At 39.4% G+C, this 16,903-nt stretch overlaps 1 protein-coding gene across 3 annotated transcripts in view; it reads right to left on the minus strand.

Annotated features, from left to right (window-relative positions):
• Positions 1 to 8,317: 8,317 nt before the first annotated feature.
• The window catches only part of WDR47 (WD repeat domain 47), a 38,756-nt gene continuing 30,170 nt past the window's right edge, over positions 8,318 to 16,903 (minus strand). For all 3 annotated transcript variants that reach the window (XM_065882745.1, XM_065882737.1, XM_065882729.1), the window contains 5 exons: positions 15,011 to 15,180; positions 14,066 to 14,236; positions 13,249 to 13,380; positions 10,178 to 10,396; positions 8,318 to 8,460 (listed from right to left, as the gene is read on the minus strand). In XM_065882745.1, coding sequence (XP_065738817.1) covers positions 8,318 to 8,460; positions 10,178 to 10,396; positions 13,249 to 13,380; positions 14,066 to 14,236; positions 15,011 to 15,180 — 835 coding nt within the window. The remainder of the gene's footprint in view (positions 8,461 to 10,177; positions 10,397 to 13,248; positions 13,381 to 14,065; positions 14,237 to 15,010; positions 15,181 to 16,903) is intronic.

Consider the following 16,903-nt stretch of genomic DNA (forward strand, 5'->3'; position numbering starts at 1 on the left):
TGAGACAAGGGAGAAGGTACTGGAGGGCTTCTGAGACGATGGCAATGTTCTACTCCTTAACCTGGATGGTAGTTACATAGGTGCTTGCTTTTTAATAATTTGCTAAGGTGAACACTTGTATTTTACACACTTTTCTGTATGTATATTTCACATTTTACAAAAGGTTTTTCTCCCCCCGTGGGAAAGACTAATTAAGATATAGTTATGGGGCTTCCCTGGTGGCATAGTGGTTGGGAGTCCGCCTGCCGATGCAGGGGACACGGGTTCATGCCCCGGTCCGGGAAGATCCCACATGCCGCGGAGCGGCTGGGCCCGTGAGCCATGGCCGCTGAGCCTGCGCGTCCAGAGCCTGTGCTCCGCAACGACGGGAGAGGCCACAACAGTGAGAGGCCTGTGTACAGCAAAAAAAAAAAAAAAAAAGATATAGTTATGCTTATTTGCAAGGCAGATATAGAGACACAGATGTAGAGGACAAACTTATGGATACCAAGGCGGGGAAACAGGGGCAGGATGAACTGGGAGATCGGGACATATATACACTACTATGTATAAAATAGATATCAAAAACCTACTGTATAGCACAGGGAACTCTACTCAGTGTTCTGTGGTGACCGAAACTGGAAGGAATCTAAAAGAGAGGGGATATATGTATATGTATAACTGATTCGCTTTGCTGTACAGCAGAAACACATTGTAAAGCAACTATACTCCAATGAAAATTATTTTTAAAAAAGTATTGTTACAGTCTAAACTGCATCCCTCCACCAAATTCATATGTTGAAGTGCTAACTCCCAGCTCTTCAGAATACTGTATTTAAAGGCAGGATCTCTAAACAAGTAATTAAGTTAAAAATGAGGTCATTAGCCCTAATCCAACATTACTCATGTCCTTATAAGCAGAAATTTGGACACAGGTCAGAGGGAAGATGATGCGAAGACACAGGGAGAAGACGGCCACCTGCAAGCCACAGAGAGAGGCCACAGAGAAACCCACCCTGCTGACACCTTGATCTTGGACTTCCAGCCTCCAGAACTGTGAGAAAATTAATTTCTGCTGTCTAAGCTGCCCAGTCTGTGGTACTTCATCAAGGTAGTCCTAGCAAACTGATACAAATTTCTTTAGACATAAAAAATACTAATAAAGTCTACAACCCACAGATTCTTGATATGTTAAAGAAGTTTAACCTCAATGAGGAAAGGTGTGAATAAAAGAAACAACAACGAGCATGGGAACTGATCAAGCATATCGATAAATTTAGTAAACAACTGATAGTTTTTTTTAAAAACCTAACTTTCTATGTTTAAAAATGTAAAGCCAAAATACTAGATAACAATAATGATGGGGAAGGCATTCTAAAATCCGTCACGCTCCAGAGATGCTTAGAAATACTGGATAACTGTATACTGGGGGAAAAAAAAGAGTTAAGCTAAGGAATAAAGCCTTGAGAAGACCCAAATACAAAAGAAGAGAGTAAAGACTAATGAGAGTAATAGAAGGCAAGCTAAAAACATGCAGTGTTTTATGCAAGAGGGGCTTAATTTGAAGAAGGTATTAGTCAACTATATTAAATACTTCAGAGAAAATGAGAAAAATAAAGTTTGAAAAAAGCCGTTGGATTGGTTAATTAGCTGGTCATCTGTGAACTGACTTTCACAGAATGACAGGGAGAAGCCTAATTCTAAGCAGTTAAGAACTAAGGTGAATAGAGAACAGACTTGTGGTTGCCAAGGGGGAGGGGGTTGGGGGAGGGATGGAGTGGGATGGTGGGGTTAGCAGATGTAAGCTATTATACATGGAATGGATAAACACCAAGGTCCTACTCTATAGCACAGAGAACTGTATTCAGTATCCTATGATAAACCATGATGGTAAAGAATATAAAAGAAGAATGTATATATATATGTATAACTGAATCACTCTGCTGTACAGCAGAAATTAACACAACATTGTAAATCAACTCTACCTCAATGAAAACAAAACAAAAAAAGAACTAAGGAATTCCCTGGCGGTCCAGTGGTTAGGACTCCACACTTTTCCACTGTGTGGGCCCGGGTTCAATCCCTGGTCCGGAACTAAGATCCTGTAAGCCACATGGCGCGGCCAAAAAAAAAAAAAAAGAACTAAATAGGTGACAAGGGGAGTGTCTGAACTGAGCAGAGACTCGGAAAAGATGGCAGTGTCTAATACCAAGGCTACAGTTAAGGCTTTTCATAGGCAACAAAGTTTTACATGACTTCATCAACAGAAATGAATGAGGAAGGATGGAAATAAAGGTTCTAAAGCAAAAAGAAGAGAAGCTCAAAGTTCACATTACTGTTTGATATCAAGAGGATACTGAAAAAGCCCACTGAAAAACCCAGAGTGTCCCTGTGCACGCAGAGGCTGGGATAGAGAATGGAGATGTGGAAAAACAGCACTAAAGGGAGCATTCCACAAAGGGAGATGAATCAAAACGCCTGTCAAGCAGCTGAGTTTTGACTATGACCCCCACAAAGTCATGCTATTGGCAACTATGCTATTTTCTCCAATAATGATCAGCAGATCCAGGGATAGGGTTTAGCAATGCAGAAATGATGGAAGACCAGGAGGTGATGCAGAATAGTGAAATCAGCTGCAAAGTCAGGGCCTCCTGCCAAATCCCTGTGGTCACTGATTTCTCCTTGAGAAATCCTTCAGATAATCTCACACTTCCTCCAAACAAAGCCACATCTAAACCTGGTGGAGATCTTGTTAAGAAACAGATTCTGATTGAGTAAATCTGAGGTGGGCCTGAGATTCTGCATTTCTAACAAGCTCCTAGTGATGGCAGAGACACTGGCCCACAGACCACACTCTGAGTAGCAAAATGTTAATGAAAAGTAATCCTATGTTGGTGTAATTCAGTGGTGGCACCTGTTATTCTACCATTTGTCAGTAATAGTCTCTCTCCCTTAGTTCTATTTTTTAAAAATTTTTTCATCTATGTGTCTTTGACACTAATAATGTCAAAATTATTATATAATAATAGTAACTAGTATTTGATTACTATGTGCGAAACCCTGTTACGTGCATTCATTCATTTAATCCTCACAAGAACTCTTAGAAGTAGTACTATTATTATCTTCATCTTATAGATTAGAAACACAAGTAACTTGCCCAAGGCCACTCAGCTATTAGGTGGTCAAACCCAGACTGGTTCTACCTAAAACTGCCTCTCCAGGGCAAGATGCTAGTGGCCCTGTGGGGCTCTTCTGAGAAGATGGAGAGGAGGAAATGCGGGATCCCCACCTCCACAAAGCAGGAAATACAGACAGTGGCTTTAACAGGAGTTACTAGACTGTACAGCTACCAACAAAGACAGAGATCTCCAAGGAGACTGCCAGCCACTGAGTGGAAATCGGCACAAAGGAGACACACCTGATTTCAATGAATTTACACGTGAAATGAGTAAGACAAAGCTAACTTGGGTATTAGAGTCAACTTCTGTATTAACCTAGAAGTAGCCTGGCATAAAAGTCAGGGTCTTGCAATTTAGTTCGTGTGCGTTGTGCAGTTTCCTGGAACCGTGGTTCTCAAACTTAGAGTATGCATTTCTAAAGGTTCCTCGATGACTACGATGATGATGCCAGTAATGGTGACAAGCTAGTCTGGGGACCACACCTTCATAACCACCATCATAGTGAAAATCGTCATTGTTTTTCACCACCCACTCATGAATATGCATCTCTAACTATTAACATTCAAATTAATTTGGAGTTTTTGAAAACAACTACAACCAAATCCGAGCCATTCTGCTGACGGTATTTGTTCAGATTGTACCTAAAGTTTTCAGAGATAACTGAAGCCAACAAAAGTCAACGTTCGCTCGCGTCTCGCTTTGCCCTTCTTGCCCCTTTTCCCTAGGCCGCTCTATGAACGGCGTAAAGTAAGAGCAACCGCGTGGCACCCAGAGTTAGGACCGCCAACTGGCCGGGGAGATAAAGAGGCAGGTTTCTCGCTCATCCTGGTCTGCGCCCCGCTCCTAAGTCCCCCGCAGGCCCGGGCGAGCTCGGCCCCCGCCAGCACAGAGGTCCCGGCCTCCCCTGCGTCGCCGCCCGCGGGACCCGCCCAGGCCGAACCGCAGCCTCGCCTGCCGCACAAACACACCCGACCGGGCGGACTCACGTCTCTGGTCGCCAGCCTACCGCTCCGGGAAGACAAACACCTACCCGAGAGGCTGGAGAAGATGGCGAGCCGCCCCCCGAGCCGCCGAGCACTTCAGCGGGGTCCTACCTCTCGCTCGGCCTCATCGACTCGCTCGGCCTGCAGCTGTACGTCCTTCCCGGGTGCGCAGCTGATTGGCCTGCCGAGGGGGCGGGGCCGGCCCCCGTCGGCTTGTTTTTAGGCCAGAGTTTTTTTTTACGCTCGTCAGCCGAACTCTGCAAAGGAAGGCTTACATGGAAGCCAAATATATAAAACGGATACGAAGCGTATTCTCTTAGTATCGATTTATTTTATAAGTTCTCGAATGTGTAACATTTGCAGTAAAACCCGGGAATCTATTTTGAGTATAATTTTTTAAATGGGTTATAATGAATGACAAACAGTAGTTCTAAAGTATTGGGTACTGGGAAGGGGTGGGGGAGTGCACGCTATGTGGTAGTTGGAAATATTAAGTTTTCTTTTCATTTTATCCTTTACTGGCCTTGCAAGCTCAGAAAAATTCTCCAAAGAGGAAATAATGCGTTTTACACACTTGGAAGAAATGAGAGGTGTACGCAAAAGTTATTGGCAGCAAGTTTAAAAGTGAGTTAAAATTTGGTATATCATATAGTACACTTGAGTGTGCGTGTTGCTTATCACAATTTTTTTAAATTAAAATACACCGGACAGGGACTTCCCTGGTGGTCCAGTAAGTAAGACTCCGTGCTCCCAATGCAGGGGGGCCAGATTGGATCTCTGGTCAGGGAACTAGATCCGCATGCGTGCTGCAACTGAGAGTCAGCATGCTGCAACTAAGAAAGTCCGCAGGCCATAGCTAAAAGATCCCGCATGCCACAACTAAGACCCAGAGCAACCAAAATAAATAAATATTTTTTAAAAAAATACACCTGACATAAAATTTACCATCTTAACCATTTTTAAGTGTACAGATGTGTCATTAAGTACATTCATACTTGTGCAACCATCACCACCATCCATCTCCATGAATCTTTTCATCCTGCAAAACTGAAAGTCTGTACACCTTAAACAGTTCATCATTTCCTCCCTGCCCCAGCCACCTGCAATTACCAAAGATACTCTATAACTTCGTATCTCTATAACTCTGACTGCTCTAGGGTACCTCATACAAGTGGAATCATACAATATTTGTCTTTTTGTGATTGGCTTATTTCACTTAATATAATATCCTCAAGGATCATCCATGTTGTAACGTATATCAAAATTTCCTTCCTTTTTAAAGGCTGAATAATATTCCATTGTATTGTATACCACAGTTTATCCATTTATCTGTTGGACTCCAGTTTCTTGCACATTTTGGCTCTTGTGAGTAATGCTGCTATGAACATCAGTGTACAATATCTTTTTGCGACACTGATTTCAATTCTTTTGAGCATATATACCTAGAAGTGGGATTGCTGGATCAAACGGTAATTCTATTTTTAGCTTTTTGAGGGACCACCATACTGTCTTCCAGAGTGGCTGCACCATTTTTTATTCCCACCAACAATGCACAAGAGTTCCAATTTCTCCACATGCATGCCAACACTTAGTTCTTTTGATAGCAGCCATCCTATTGGGTGTGCAGTGGTTTTCAACTGCATTTCCCTAATGATTAATGATATTAAGTATCTTTTCATGTGCTTATTGGCCATTTGTCTATCTTCTTTGGAGAAATGTCTATTCAAGTCCTTTGCCCATTTTTTAATCAGACTTTTTTTTTTTTTTAGACTTTTTTTTTTGGTGGTTGTTGAGCTGTAGGAGTTCTTTATATATTCTGGATATTAATCCTTTATCAGACATGATTTGCAAGTATTTTCTCTGATTTCATGGGTTGCCCTTTCACTGTTATGTCCTTTGGCTTATCACAATTTTTAAAAAAATAATTAAACATTTAAAAAAATGAAACTTGGGGAATTCCCCAGCTGTCTAGTGGTTAGGACTTGGCATTTTTCACTGCTGTGGCCTGGGTTCAATCCTTGGTCAGGGAACTAAGATCCTGAAAGCTGAGCAGCATGGCCAAAAAAATTAAAAATAATTTTTTTTTTAAAAAGTGAAATTTGAATCAGACCTCTGAAGCTTCTGCCAGGGAGAAGTCAGGAACTTCTACACCACCCTCCCATCCCCAGTCTCCTTCCCTGAGCCCCCAATAGAGGATTCAGAGACTATAGACACTTCAGTTCTCTTATTTTCTCTTTCACGTGAACCTCCAAGAATCTATTCACCTCCATGCAGAAGACAGTGTGGAGGCACAGGAAAAAGGACATATGTAACCAGACAGTTACTGAAATAAGTAAGATAATTTCTAGTGCTTATATCTAATGCACTGCGAAGTACAAACACCCAACATATGGGAGGATCTTAAAGTTTTCTCCTTGACAGTGATGGAGGTAGAATACATAATTTTATGAACGCTTTTTACCATGAAGTTGATCTGGTCTACATCAAGAAATTGCCCTTTTTTTCTAGTTTTAAATTAACACTAATGGCCTGCTATAATATCTAAAATGTGTAAAACTAAGTATGAAAGTAAACTAAAGGAGACTGTGGCCTGATTTTAGCAGAATTCCCTTCTGCATGCCTGAGAGGTAAGAAAATTGTACTGCTGAATATCCAAAAGCTAATCATATTTTATTTCTAAAGTACTCAATTCAATGTATTTGTAGTCAAAGTTAGAATTTATATATTTTGCCCAGCTTTTATTAACTTTTACAATATGTTCAGTATATATAGTCCTCTAGATAGTGAATAAAAGAGAAGACACACAAAAGTAAGACAGTTGCGAAGGATTGAAAAGTAAGTTACTATGAGAAATTTAAAAAGAAACTTGTGATTGTGGGGTTCATCCACTGGACCACACTACTGCCAAGTAAACTGGAAAAAACAACACTCTATACTGAAAACCACAGACAGGAACAGGAATAGTTTAAGGTGTCAAGAGGTCTTTATTGAAATAATAGCACAGTTACACTTCTAATACCCTTTCCACTTGTATACAATAGATTAAAAATGCTTGCTACATACAGTGCACAGACAGTTCAATAATTAGAATCAACTCAACTGCATTTGAAATAAATAAAATAGGCTATTTAATAAGTTAAAGTAAAATTACTGTACAATATGAAAATAAAGATACATAAATGTTAGGATCTACAATACCACAGAAATAAACTCATTATTCTGCATTACACAAAACAGTGCAAGAAAAGAATCCAAATAAGCTTTTGGAGTGCAAAGTTTAAATTTTCCATTTTAAATTATCATGCAGACATAGCATTTCAAGCCATGCTATAGTCTATGGCAAATTTTTTAATTTTGAAAAGGAAAAATGCTAGCCGGTAAATTTACTGTACCATCAAGTGTTGCATCACATAACGCTGCTGCTCTGCCTACAGTACAGTTCAGAAGGGAGGTATCTTGTTGCACCCAAAAAAATTGAAATTAACAAGTTTATGAAGCAAACACATTTACCTTTTAAGCCTGAAACAAAATAATGTGACAAAAGAGTAATTCTATCCCTGGGTTTAAGAAAAAAGAAAAGGCCTATACCACATAATGAACTAAGAAGCAGTTTTCCACCCATTTTTAAACTCCATAGTGATCCTTAGTTAAAACAACAATGTAACTCTGGGGAGACATATAAAATTCTTATCTCTAGCTGACAAGTGATACAATATCATGGGATTGTGAGAAAAGCAAAAGTAATTTCTGAATATCTATGTTTAATCTGTGTAGAACTTGGTTGCATTACATGTAATAATATGCTTATAGTTCAGTTTCAATGTGTATATAAAACTGTCATTTAGGCGAAGACCAAGGAATGCATTTAATACTAAACTGTAAACACATCGGCCACCTTGACTTAGAGTGCACACTGACAACATAAGAGCTCTTCCGCAGACTTTGGCAACAAGACTACATACAGCAGGTCACAGCAGCACGAGCTCACATGGAAGACTGAAAGCACTGCAGAATAACACCACCCAACAGCTCCTATCACAGGGATACGTGGTAATAAGGGGCCTCCTTGTGCTAAGCCACCTTCCAGGTCAGTCCATGTTCTTCAAATTTGTAATGTTCACAACTCAGTAGTCTTAAGTCTGTGCCCTCACTGCATAGACTGACATTGGCTGTACTCTATCCACTGTATGTCCAGAGGGTTACAGTTCTGTCTGCAGAGGACGACAAGAAGGAAAGATCCTGGGTGTGCCACCTGCACTGAATGACTTTGTCCTTGTGTTCCCCCACCACCATGATAGGAAGCTGTTTAGTGAGGTCTCCTAAATTAAAGAAAAGAGATTTGACTTACAGTACAAAATATGTATAGATTTCACAGACTTCCTATTACTTTAAGACATTACAGTATATAAAAGCCTAATGCATTAATATAGTACATTGAAAAGTTTAAACAGTTTAAATTACTGAAGACCTAATTATGTGAGCAGTATTTGGTAACATATACACAGCAACATGACATGGCTGCCACTCTCTCCTTGAAACTCTCTCCCCTTGATATCCCCCTGACTTCAGTGCCACTACACCTCAGCCTCCTTTGATGTTTGTCCTCTTCTTCCTGAGTTAAAGTTTGGTGAATCCCAACAGTCAGCCTTCAAATTTCTTGTTCCCTTTATACCTCATCTCCTATGAAATTTCACCTAGTACCATACTACCGCAGCCATTTATATACTTAAGATTCATGCACATTTCATCTCCAACCCTAACTTCTCACCTGAGCTCGACTAGTAGACAAACAACTATTTGACATTTCACTTGACTGCCTTGACAACTTAAGTATAACTTGTTTAAAACAAACTCTTGATTTTCTTGCCTAAACCTGTTCCTCTCCCTACCTGTCTTCCTCATCTCAATGGTACCATCTGCTTGCTCATGCCAAAAACCTAGGAATCAGCACTGATTCCTTTTTCCCTCACTCCCCAAACGTAATGGAAACAAACTAAAATACATCCGTAATTCAGTCACTTCTTACTACCTCCACCTTCACAACCCTAGTCCAAGCCACCATCATCTTCCACCTGAAATGGTCCAATTGCCTCCTCGCAGATATTTATACTTACACACTCTCCCTATAATTCAAAATTATTTTTTAAATTTACAGACCATATCACTCCCTATTTTAAATCTTCCAAAGGATTCCTATTATGCTTTTTCAAATGCCTACAAAACCCTGCCTCTGATTTATTCTCTTGCCTCTCTCTCCCTCGGTTCACTAAGTTCCAGCCATACTGGTTTCTTGCAGTGTCATGAGCAAGCCAAATCCACTCCTGCCTCAGCACCTTGACCGTGCTATGGTCTGTTCCTAGGGTCCTGGCACAGCTTGTTCTTCTCACCAGGTCTCTGTGCAAATGGCACCTCCCTGGTGAGACCCGCTCTAGCCTGTCCAGCACAGTCTTCCCCTAGCCACCCTGTCACTCTCTCCTGCCTTGCTAATCGTTTAACAGCACTTGCCAATACCTAAAATTACACTGTCTACTGGTTTGGTTTTGACTGACCTCTAAAATGTAAGCTCCATCAGGAAGAAAGTTACCTGTCTTATTCATCTCTCTGTCTGTCCCTAGTTGGTACACAGTAAATATTTGCTTAATCTATGTTTAAAAACAAAACTAGATACTGAAGATATAATTATACAGGTTATACACTACGTTATTTTAAAGTAGCAGCAGGAGTATTGATACATAAATGTATATTTTAACATCTACCATCACTGAACTCAAAATGACTCAGTATAAAAAATGTTGAAAAAAAAAATGTTGATTCTTTTAAATATTTTAAAAACTATTTAACAATAAGACTATTCACTCAATTTAATAATTTGTTACAATTCTTCTCAATACATTTACCAAGTAATTTGCTCAGCAGAAGCTATAAAACTAGAAGTTGAAAATGTTGTATAGTCAATCACACTAGATTAACATAAAAGAAAGAATCCAAATAGAATAGGAAAGACTAAAAACAAGGAAAGAGGTCAATTTCCATCACCTTGTAGGTCTGTCACCTTTATTTTCATATCATAGGATCCTGTTAGCAAGTAGTGAGCTCCAGGAGAGAATCGAACAGAGCGAACATCACTGGAATGAGGGTGGTAACTTTGTACCATTCTTCCTCCTCTTATGTCATATAACATGCAGCTGGAATCTTCTTGTCCTGTGGCTAAGAGACGGCCACTGGGATCTACAGCTACAGATGCCACTGCACTGCCTGTATAGCAGGAGGAATGGAAGGTTCAATATGCAAAAATCAGTATAGCTAAACTACAACAGCTACTTATGTTCACTGAACCATACACTAAAGCTTTAATGTAGCTTATCAATACTGTTCAGTTATGGAAAAAGCCAAACTGTCAACCAATAAATACTTGCATCCTTTTTTTAGAGGATATATGAAGCAAGATTCTGTGAGAAGTGAGAAAGCTCCTTTTTTTTTTGTCCTTTGGGAGAACCCCCTGGAGCAGCATTACCTATAGTGCAATAGATGAGCCACTTTTCCTAATGCAGTGTTTTCACTACTGGGTAAGTGTCCAGAAATTCTCCCATACCCAGCTCAGAGTCTAGTTGGGGGAACAAAAGATTAAATAACAAAATATGTTTTAGGACACAGTGTGGGAAATATCTCTAAGCAACACATGATTAACCGCCAACAGGAACTGAACAAAAAATAAGCTCTGAGTCTACAGGTTGGACCCTTGACTCTAGGCCACGGAATAATGCCTCCATGGGGGTGCAAACTGGTTCTCAGAGGACAAAAAAATCCTAAATATTAACAACGGTTTGTAACCCTTCAAAGTTCAGCCCTACCAAACCAAAATCTCATTCCTTAGTATTTAATTTCTTTTGTTAGGAAAAAATTTAATTTTGTTTTTCTCCTTAAGGAAAGCAATAATGAAAATAAGGTTGAGAGCACTACTCTAGACCAAAGTGGCCTGCGAAGACTTAACAGAAAAAAGGGACATAAGTTAGATCTTGAAGAATAGTAAACAGTATAAATAAGAGAGAATGTGTTTACATTACACATATATGTAATTAGAAATAATCTTTGCACATATATGTAATTAGAAATAATCTTTGCTTGAATTGTTGATAGAGAAAAGAAGAGGCTATCAGGAGGAATTACATGAGAAAATGTTTAAAGGAAAGGAATAAAAACGTTTAAGGATAGGTAGCTTAGTTTGACTGCAGTTTCTTGCTTTCACAAGTTAACATAAAAGGTAGCTTGTAGCTGAGACGTAAGAGCAGGTTAGGACCAGACCATCAAGCATCTTGAAAGCCAAACTGCAGAGTGTGAGCTTGCTCCTGTACACAGCCCAACATCACTGCAGGTTTCCAAGCAAGAGATTTACATGGTCCAAGGAGTGCTCTGGGAAGATTAATCTATGTGAAAATGTGTATCAAATTAAAATGGACACACTATAGAAGGGAAACCACTGGAAGACAAGATAGAATAGTAGAATAATGAGAGAATAAGGGCCTGAATGATGACATGTAGACAGATTTCAGGAAAAAATTGAATAAAGAATCAACAGTCTTGTCAATTAACTGCCTGGATGGGGGCAAAAAAAGAAGTGAAAAATGAGCCCCAGATTTCAAATCTATGTGCACAAGGAAATAAGAGAACCATTATCAAACACAGAGAAAATGGGAATAAGAGCAGATTTCCAGGGGAAATATAATGAGTTTAGCTTTACAAGTGCAAAGTTTATGGTGCCAACAGAACTCTAGGTTCATTTATTCAACAAAGTTATTAGATCACTACTCCCTTGGGCCAGGCACTATGGTAGATGTTAAATCTACTCTGAGAAATAAAACAGATATGACTGCTGCCTTTGTGAAACTTAAAATCTACTGAAGGAGACCAGCAATAAACACACAAATATATAACTTTAAATAGTGATGAGAGGTATAAAGGAGATAAACAAGTTCGAAGATAGAAAATACTGGTAAGGTCCCAATTAAGGCAAAGAAGACCTTTCTGGCAATGTGCTAGTAAAGCTAAGACCAAACATGAGAGGACCTGACCATGAGCAGACAAGTGGAAGAACATATCTGGTTTGATTCAAAGTATAGAAGAAGATCCATGAAAGTTGAGAGAATAGATAAAGCATTACAGAGAAAACAAAAAAATTAAGACTATAAGACAGGTCTTTTCACTTGGAATAGTACCACAGAACTGCTATTAAAAACTACAAAGGCAGGGCTTCCCTGGTGGCACAGTGGTTGAGAGTCCGCCTGCCGATGCAGGGGACACGGGTTCGTGCCCCGGTCCGGGAAGATCCCACATGCCATGGAGCAGCTGGGCCCGTGACCCATGGCCGCTGACCTGCGCGTCCGGAGCCTGTGCTCCGCAACGGAAGAGGCCACAACAGTGAGAGGCCCGCGTACCTCAAAAAAAAAAAAAAAAAACTACAAAGACCGAAAAGGGACTCTAAAATAAAGACAATGGCAGAATACTGTCACTTTTAGATACCAGTATTTTAAAAGGTGATATAACACAAAGAGCAGTAGCCTCAGTTTACACGGAGCAATCCATGTTAAATTAAAAAAGCGAGGCACATGTCATATGCTACCACTTGTGTCTGTGTATATGTGTGTTTAAAGGAGAAGGGAGATTATGATATACAAACTTTTTGCTTATATACTTACAGAATATTCCTAGAAGAATAAATAAGAAACTGGTCCCTTAGGGAAAGACACCAAGAAACAGGAATGGGAAGAAAATGTTTTACACCCTTTTGCTCAATTTTTGTCATGTGTATGCAATTAAAAAATGTTTTTTTAAAAGGTCTGAGTTCTAAAACGACCCTGCTAACAGAATAATTAGGGCATGATACTTAATCTCCTCAGGCCTTGGTTTCCTTAGCTGAATATTATTTTTACAAATAAACTAACAGATGAAAGCATTTTGTAAGAATTTAAGGTAATCAATAAAATGCCAAGTAGTTAGTTTCTATTGTTCCTATTTTTTTTTTTCAACACGTTTTGCAGGGGAGAAGAAGTAAGTGCAATCTATAAAGTTTCTTTCTCCTATGAATTTATTTAAATTCCAAAAAAACCTACCAGTTCCATGGAATGTTGTGCCAACAACGCGAACACAACTTGGTACACGGAGATCCCAGAACCTAACAGTCTTATCTTGGGAACCAGACGCAATCATCCAGCCGCTCCAAGTGTAAAGCGCTAAAATATGCCCTATAAAAGATCATATAATCAGTTATTACTGTGGAACAGTATTTTTCTAAAACACATTCAAAGCTAAGTACTCCTTACTGTTGAGCACGTCTGACCTAGTTAATCAAATATACTGTGTGGCAGGGATTTTCCATATATATCAAATATACTGGCAATTTTCAAAAAATTAAATTCAGTAAAAGGCACATCAAAACCATGCTGTATAAACCTAACCTTTTTTGGTGAGTCAAATATTTCAGGACATCATAATTAGTACTGAAAAAAATATTATCATTTGAAATTAGGGCAAATTTTCCAAAGAGGAAGCACAGGATTGTGGGATTAGATCACCAGCTTTGGAAGGGACAGACCTGTTCTGCCATGTTTGGCAGTAAGATAATGAGCAAGTCATTCTGCCTTTTCAAGTTTTGCCTTTTCCATGTATAAGATGGAGATAGAACTTCTGGCCTTATAAGGTTGTTGTGGGGATTAAATTAAGGAATTATGTGTATAAGTAAAGGAAAATGTTAGCTATCATTACTGTGTTGTTATCCAAAGTTCACAATTTAGATTTTTGCAATAAAAATTTCCTGTCCTGAAGAAATCCCTTTTGATGCAATATACCCCCATTAATGAAAATGCGTAGGGGGAAAAAGCGTGGGATGAACAAAAAGAAGAGTAGCATCTGAGAATTGATATCACATACCGGTATGCCCACTCAGAGCATGGAGGCCCTGTCCTCTTTGACAATCGGTTGTATAAATGTTACAATCCCCTGCTCCAGCACTTATCAAAATAGCTCCACCACTTTCTGGGCCTTCCATAAATGCCAAGTCTCTAATTGTCCCATCATGCATACTAAATTCCAGATCCGGTCCTGAAACAGCAATAAGAATTTTAAAAAAAGACGCTGCTCAACTTACTGTGATAATTTGAGATTGCTAAAATGCCTCCAAACTGACCAAGAGTAGTAGAACGGTAGAATGGTATGGTTTGTATTTTCATTTTGGAATTGATATAATAATCAATTTCACTTTACTGAGTAAAAAAAGTCAAGAAATCAAAATACCGACTAGGTTATCATCATCACTAAAACAGAGCTATATGCAGAGTTACCTTCTTGGCTTTTATCCCAAAGAAAATAAAGAAAAAACAGATACTGTCTGGAAAATATTCACTAATACAATTCTGGAAGTTATATAAAAGTTATTTTTCTGATGACAATACTTTTCTGAGGATTAGACACCACCTGGCCACCTTGTAAGAACTGATTAAAAAAGAATAACGCCGGGCTTCCCTGGTGGCGCAGTGGTTGAGAGTCCGCCTACCAATGCAGGGGACACGGGTTCATGCCCCGGTGCAGGAGGATCCCACATGCCGCGGAGCGGCTGGGCCTGTGAGCCATGGCCGCTGAGCCAGCGCGTCCGGAGCCTGTGCTCCACAATGGGAGAGGCCACATCGGTGAGAGGCCCGCATACCGCAAAAAAGAAAAGAATAATGCCTCATGAACACAAGCAATTAGAATGTAAAAGAATTCTTAATGGTATATTCTTAGATTTTACTAAAAACAGTACAGAGCTATATCAGAGACACACATGGGGAAACATAAAGAACACACTGGCAAGCTACTGCTTACATACTCGGCCCCTACCTGTTGCATTACAAGTCTCTGCATTGAAGGGCAGCACTTTGACGTATTTGTCATTTGATCCTGTCGCTAATAACTGTCCACAAGGACTCCAGGCCACACAGTAAATGGATCCTTTGTGATGTTTATTCCTTTTAAAACGCACCACTGGCTGCTTAGGGATGTCATGTGCACTAGAAAGAAAAATCGCAAAAAGATATTTCAGTTTCTTGCTTACTAAGGTTAATGAATGTGAAGTGAATGTGAAGTTCTGCATTATGGTTGTTCTTGAGGGAGGGAGCAAAAAAAGTATCAGACAATATGTTAACAACAATTTTCAAACTCTTAGACGAAATAAATTTAAAGCATATTTAAAATCCAAAAGTAAAATTATTAACCATTATTATACTAATCTTAAGTCTTATTTCAGACCACATAGGGAAGAGGATATTTTTTAAGTCTTCATTTCACATATTTTCATATATTTTTAAATTCCCAAAAGAATTTTAAAAAGAGCTGATGATGCTTCTAATTCAAAAAGTTCAATAAACATATAATATGAGCAATTGCCTGGGGCTAGGGGAAGGCAATGGATAGAGAAAAGGACAGAGAAAAAATAAAAGCGGCAAGAGCTCTGTCCTGAGTTTAGTATCTGGTAGGGGTAGATGTTTCATGACTACCCACATACAGTAAAGCAAGTATAAATATTAGAGTCCAATACAAGGTACTAGGCCTTAAAGGACAGGGAGAATTATTACAGAAAAAGATGAAGGCAGGAAAACTGCTTCAGTGAAGATAAAATATAGTGGGGAGACCAGCCCAGTATGCAGCATGGGAAAAAGTCTGGGGGACTGGCGGGGAGAAGCCTGGGGCATTCCAGAGACTGAGTGGGACAGACATGATGGGTGAGGAGCAGCAAGCACAGCTGGGGAAGGTCCTAAACGCCATGCTCCTCGATAGCTTGGCCTTTAATGGGAGTCTAACATTGGTTTAGTGGAGCAGTAGCATCTTATCTGTACTTTAAAACATAGACTATATTAAGATACTATAGGTATAATGATAACATCAAGTCTATGTAAGAAAATGTACATGTTTTTGGAGATTCATCCTAAAGGGTGAAATGACATACCTAGGATTAAAATACCTTAAAATACTTTAGTAAACAAAAAGGATGAAGAAATGTGACAAAAATCTTGACAAATGCATTTCAGTGTACTAATCTCTACTTCTGTGTATGCCTAAAATTTTCATAATTAAGAAATTTTTAAAAAACAATAATATTGATAAATCTTCAACACTTACAAGGTGCTTAATAGTGAGAGAGAAAATAAATCAGATCAAGATTCTCTTTTCAGCTGCACATCCAGTTCACTGCCAGGGCCAACCAACTCTTTCTTTAAATGGATTTTACCTCCATCCATTTTCCACTGCCATCACACCAGCCATTGACTACAGCCTCCTACCTTTCTCCTAGCATCTAATCTTGCCATCTGACCCAGAGTTTACATCACAATACTGTTCTGCTGAAAACTTTCAGCAGCTTCCCACTGCACTCACCATAAAATCCAAAATGGATACAAAACCGCATGATTTAGTTCACATCTATCTCTGTAGCCTCATCACACTACAGCTCACAATACACCAGCCGATCTGAACTTGTTTTGGTTCCTTAAAAAGCCAAGCTCTTTCTCACTTCATGTTCCCTCCAATTACTATCTTCTCCCTTCTCTTCACATGGCTAGGTTCTACTCACCCTCAGATCTCAGCTTTAACACCTCTTCTTCAAAGAGGTCCTACTCTGACTCCCCAGTTCCCTCATCTCCCATTTTACTATGTTACAGCACCTTGTACTTTCTCTTCATAGCACCTACCACAATGTATAATTACATTTATTAGTGTGCCTATCTCCATAATATC

The sequence above is a fragment of the Phocoena phocoena genome, chromosome 1 (genome assembly GCF_963924675.1).
Source record: "Phocoena phocoena chromosome 1, mPhoPho1.1, whole genome shotgun sequence".
NCBI classification, from domain to species: Eukaryota; Metazoa; Chordata; class Mammalia; order Artiodactyla; family Phocoenidae; genus Phocoena; species Phocoena phocoena.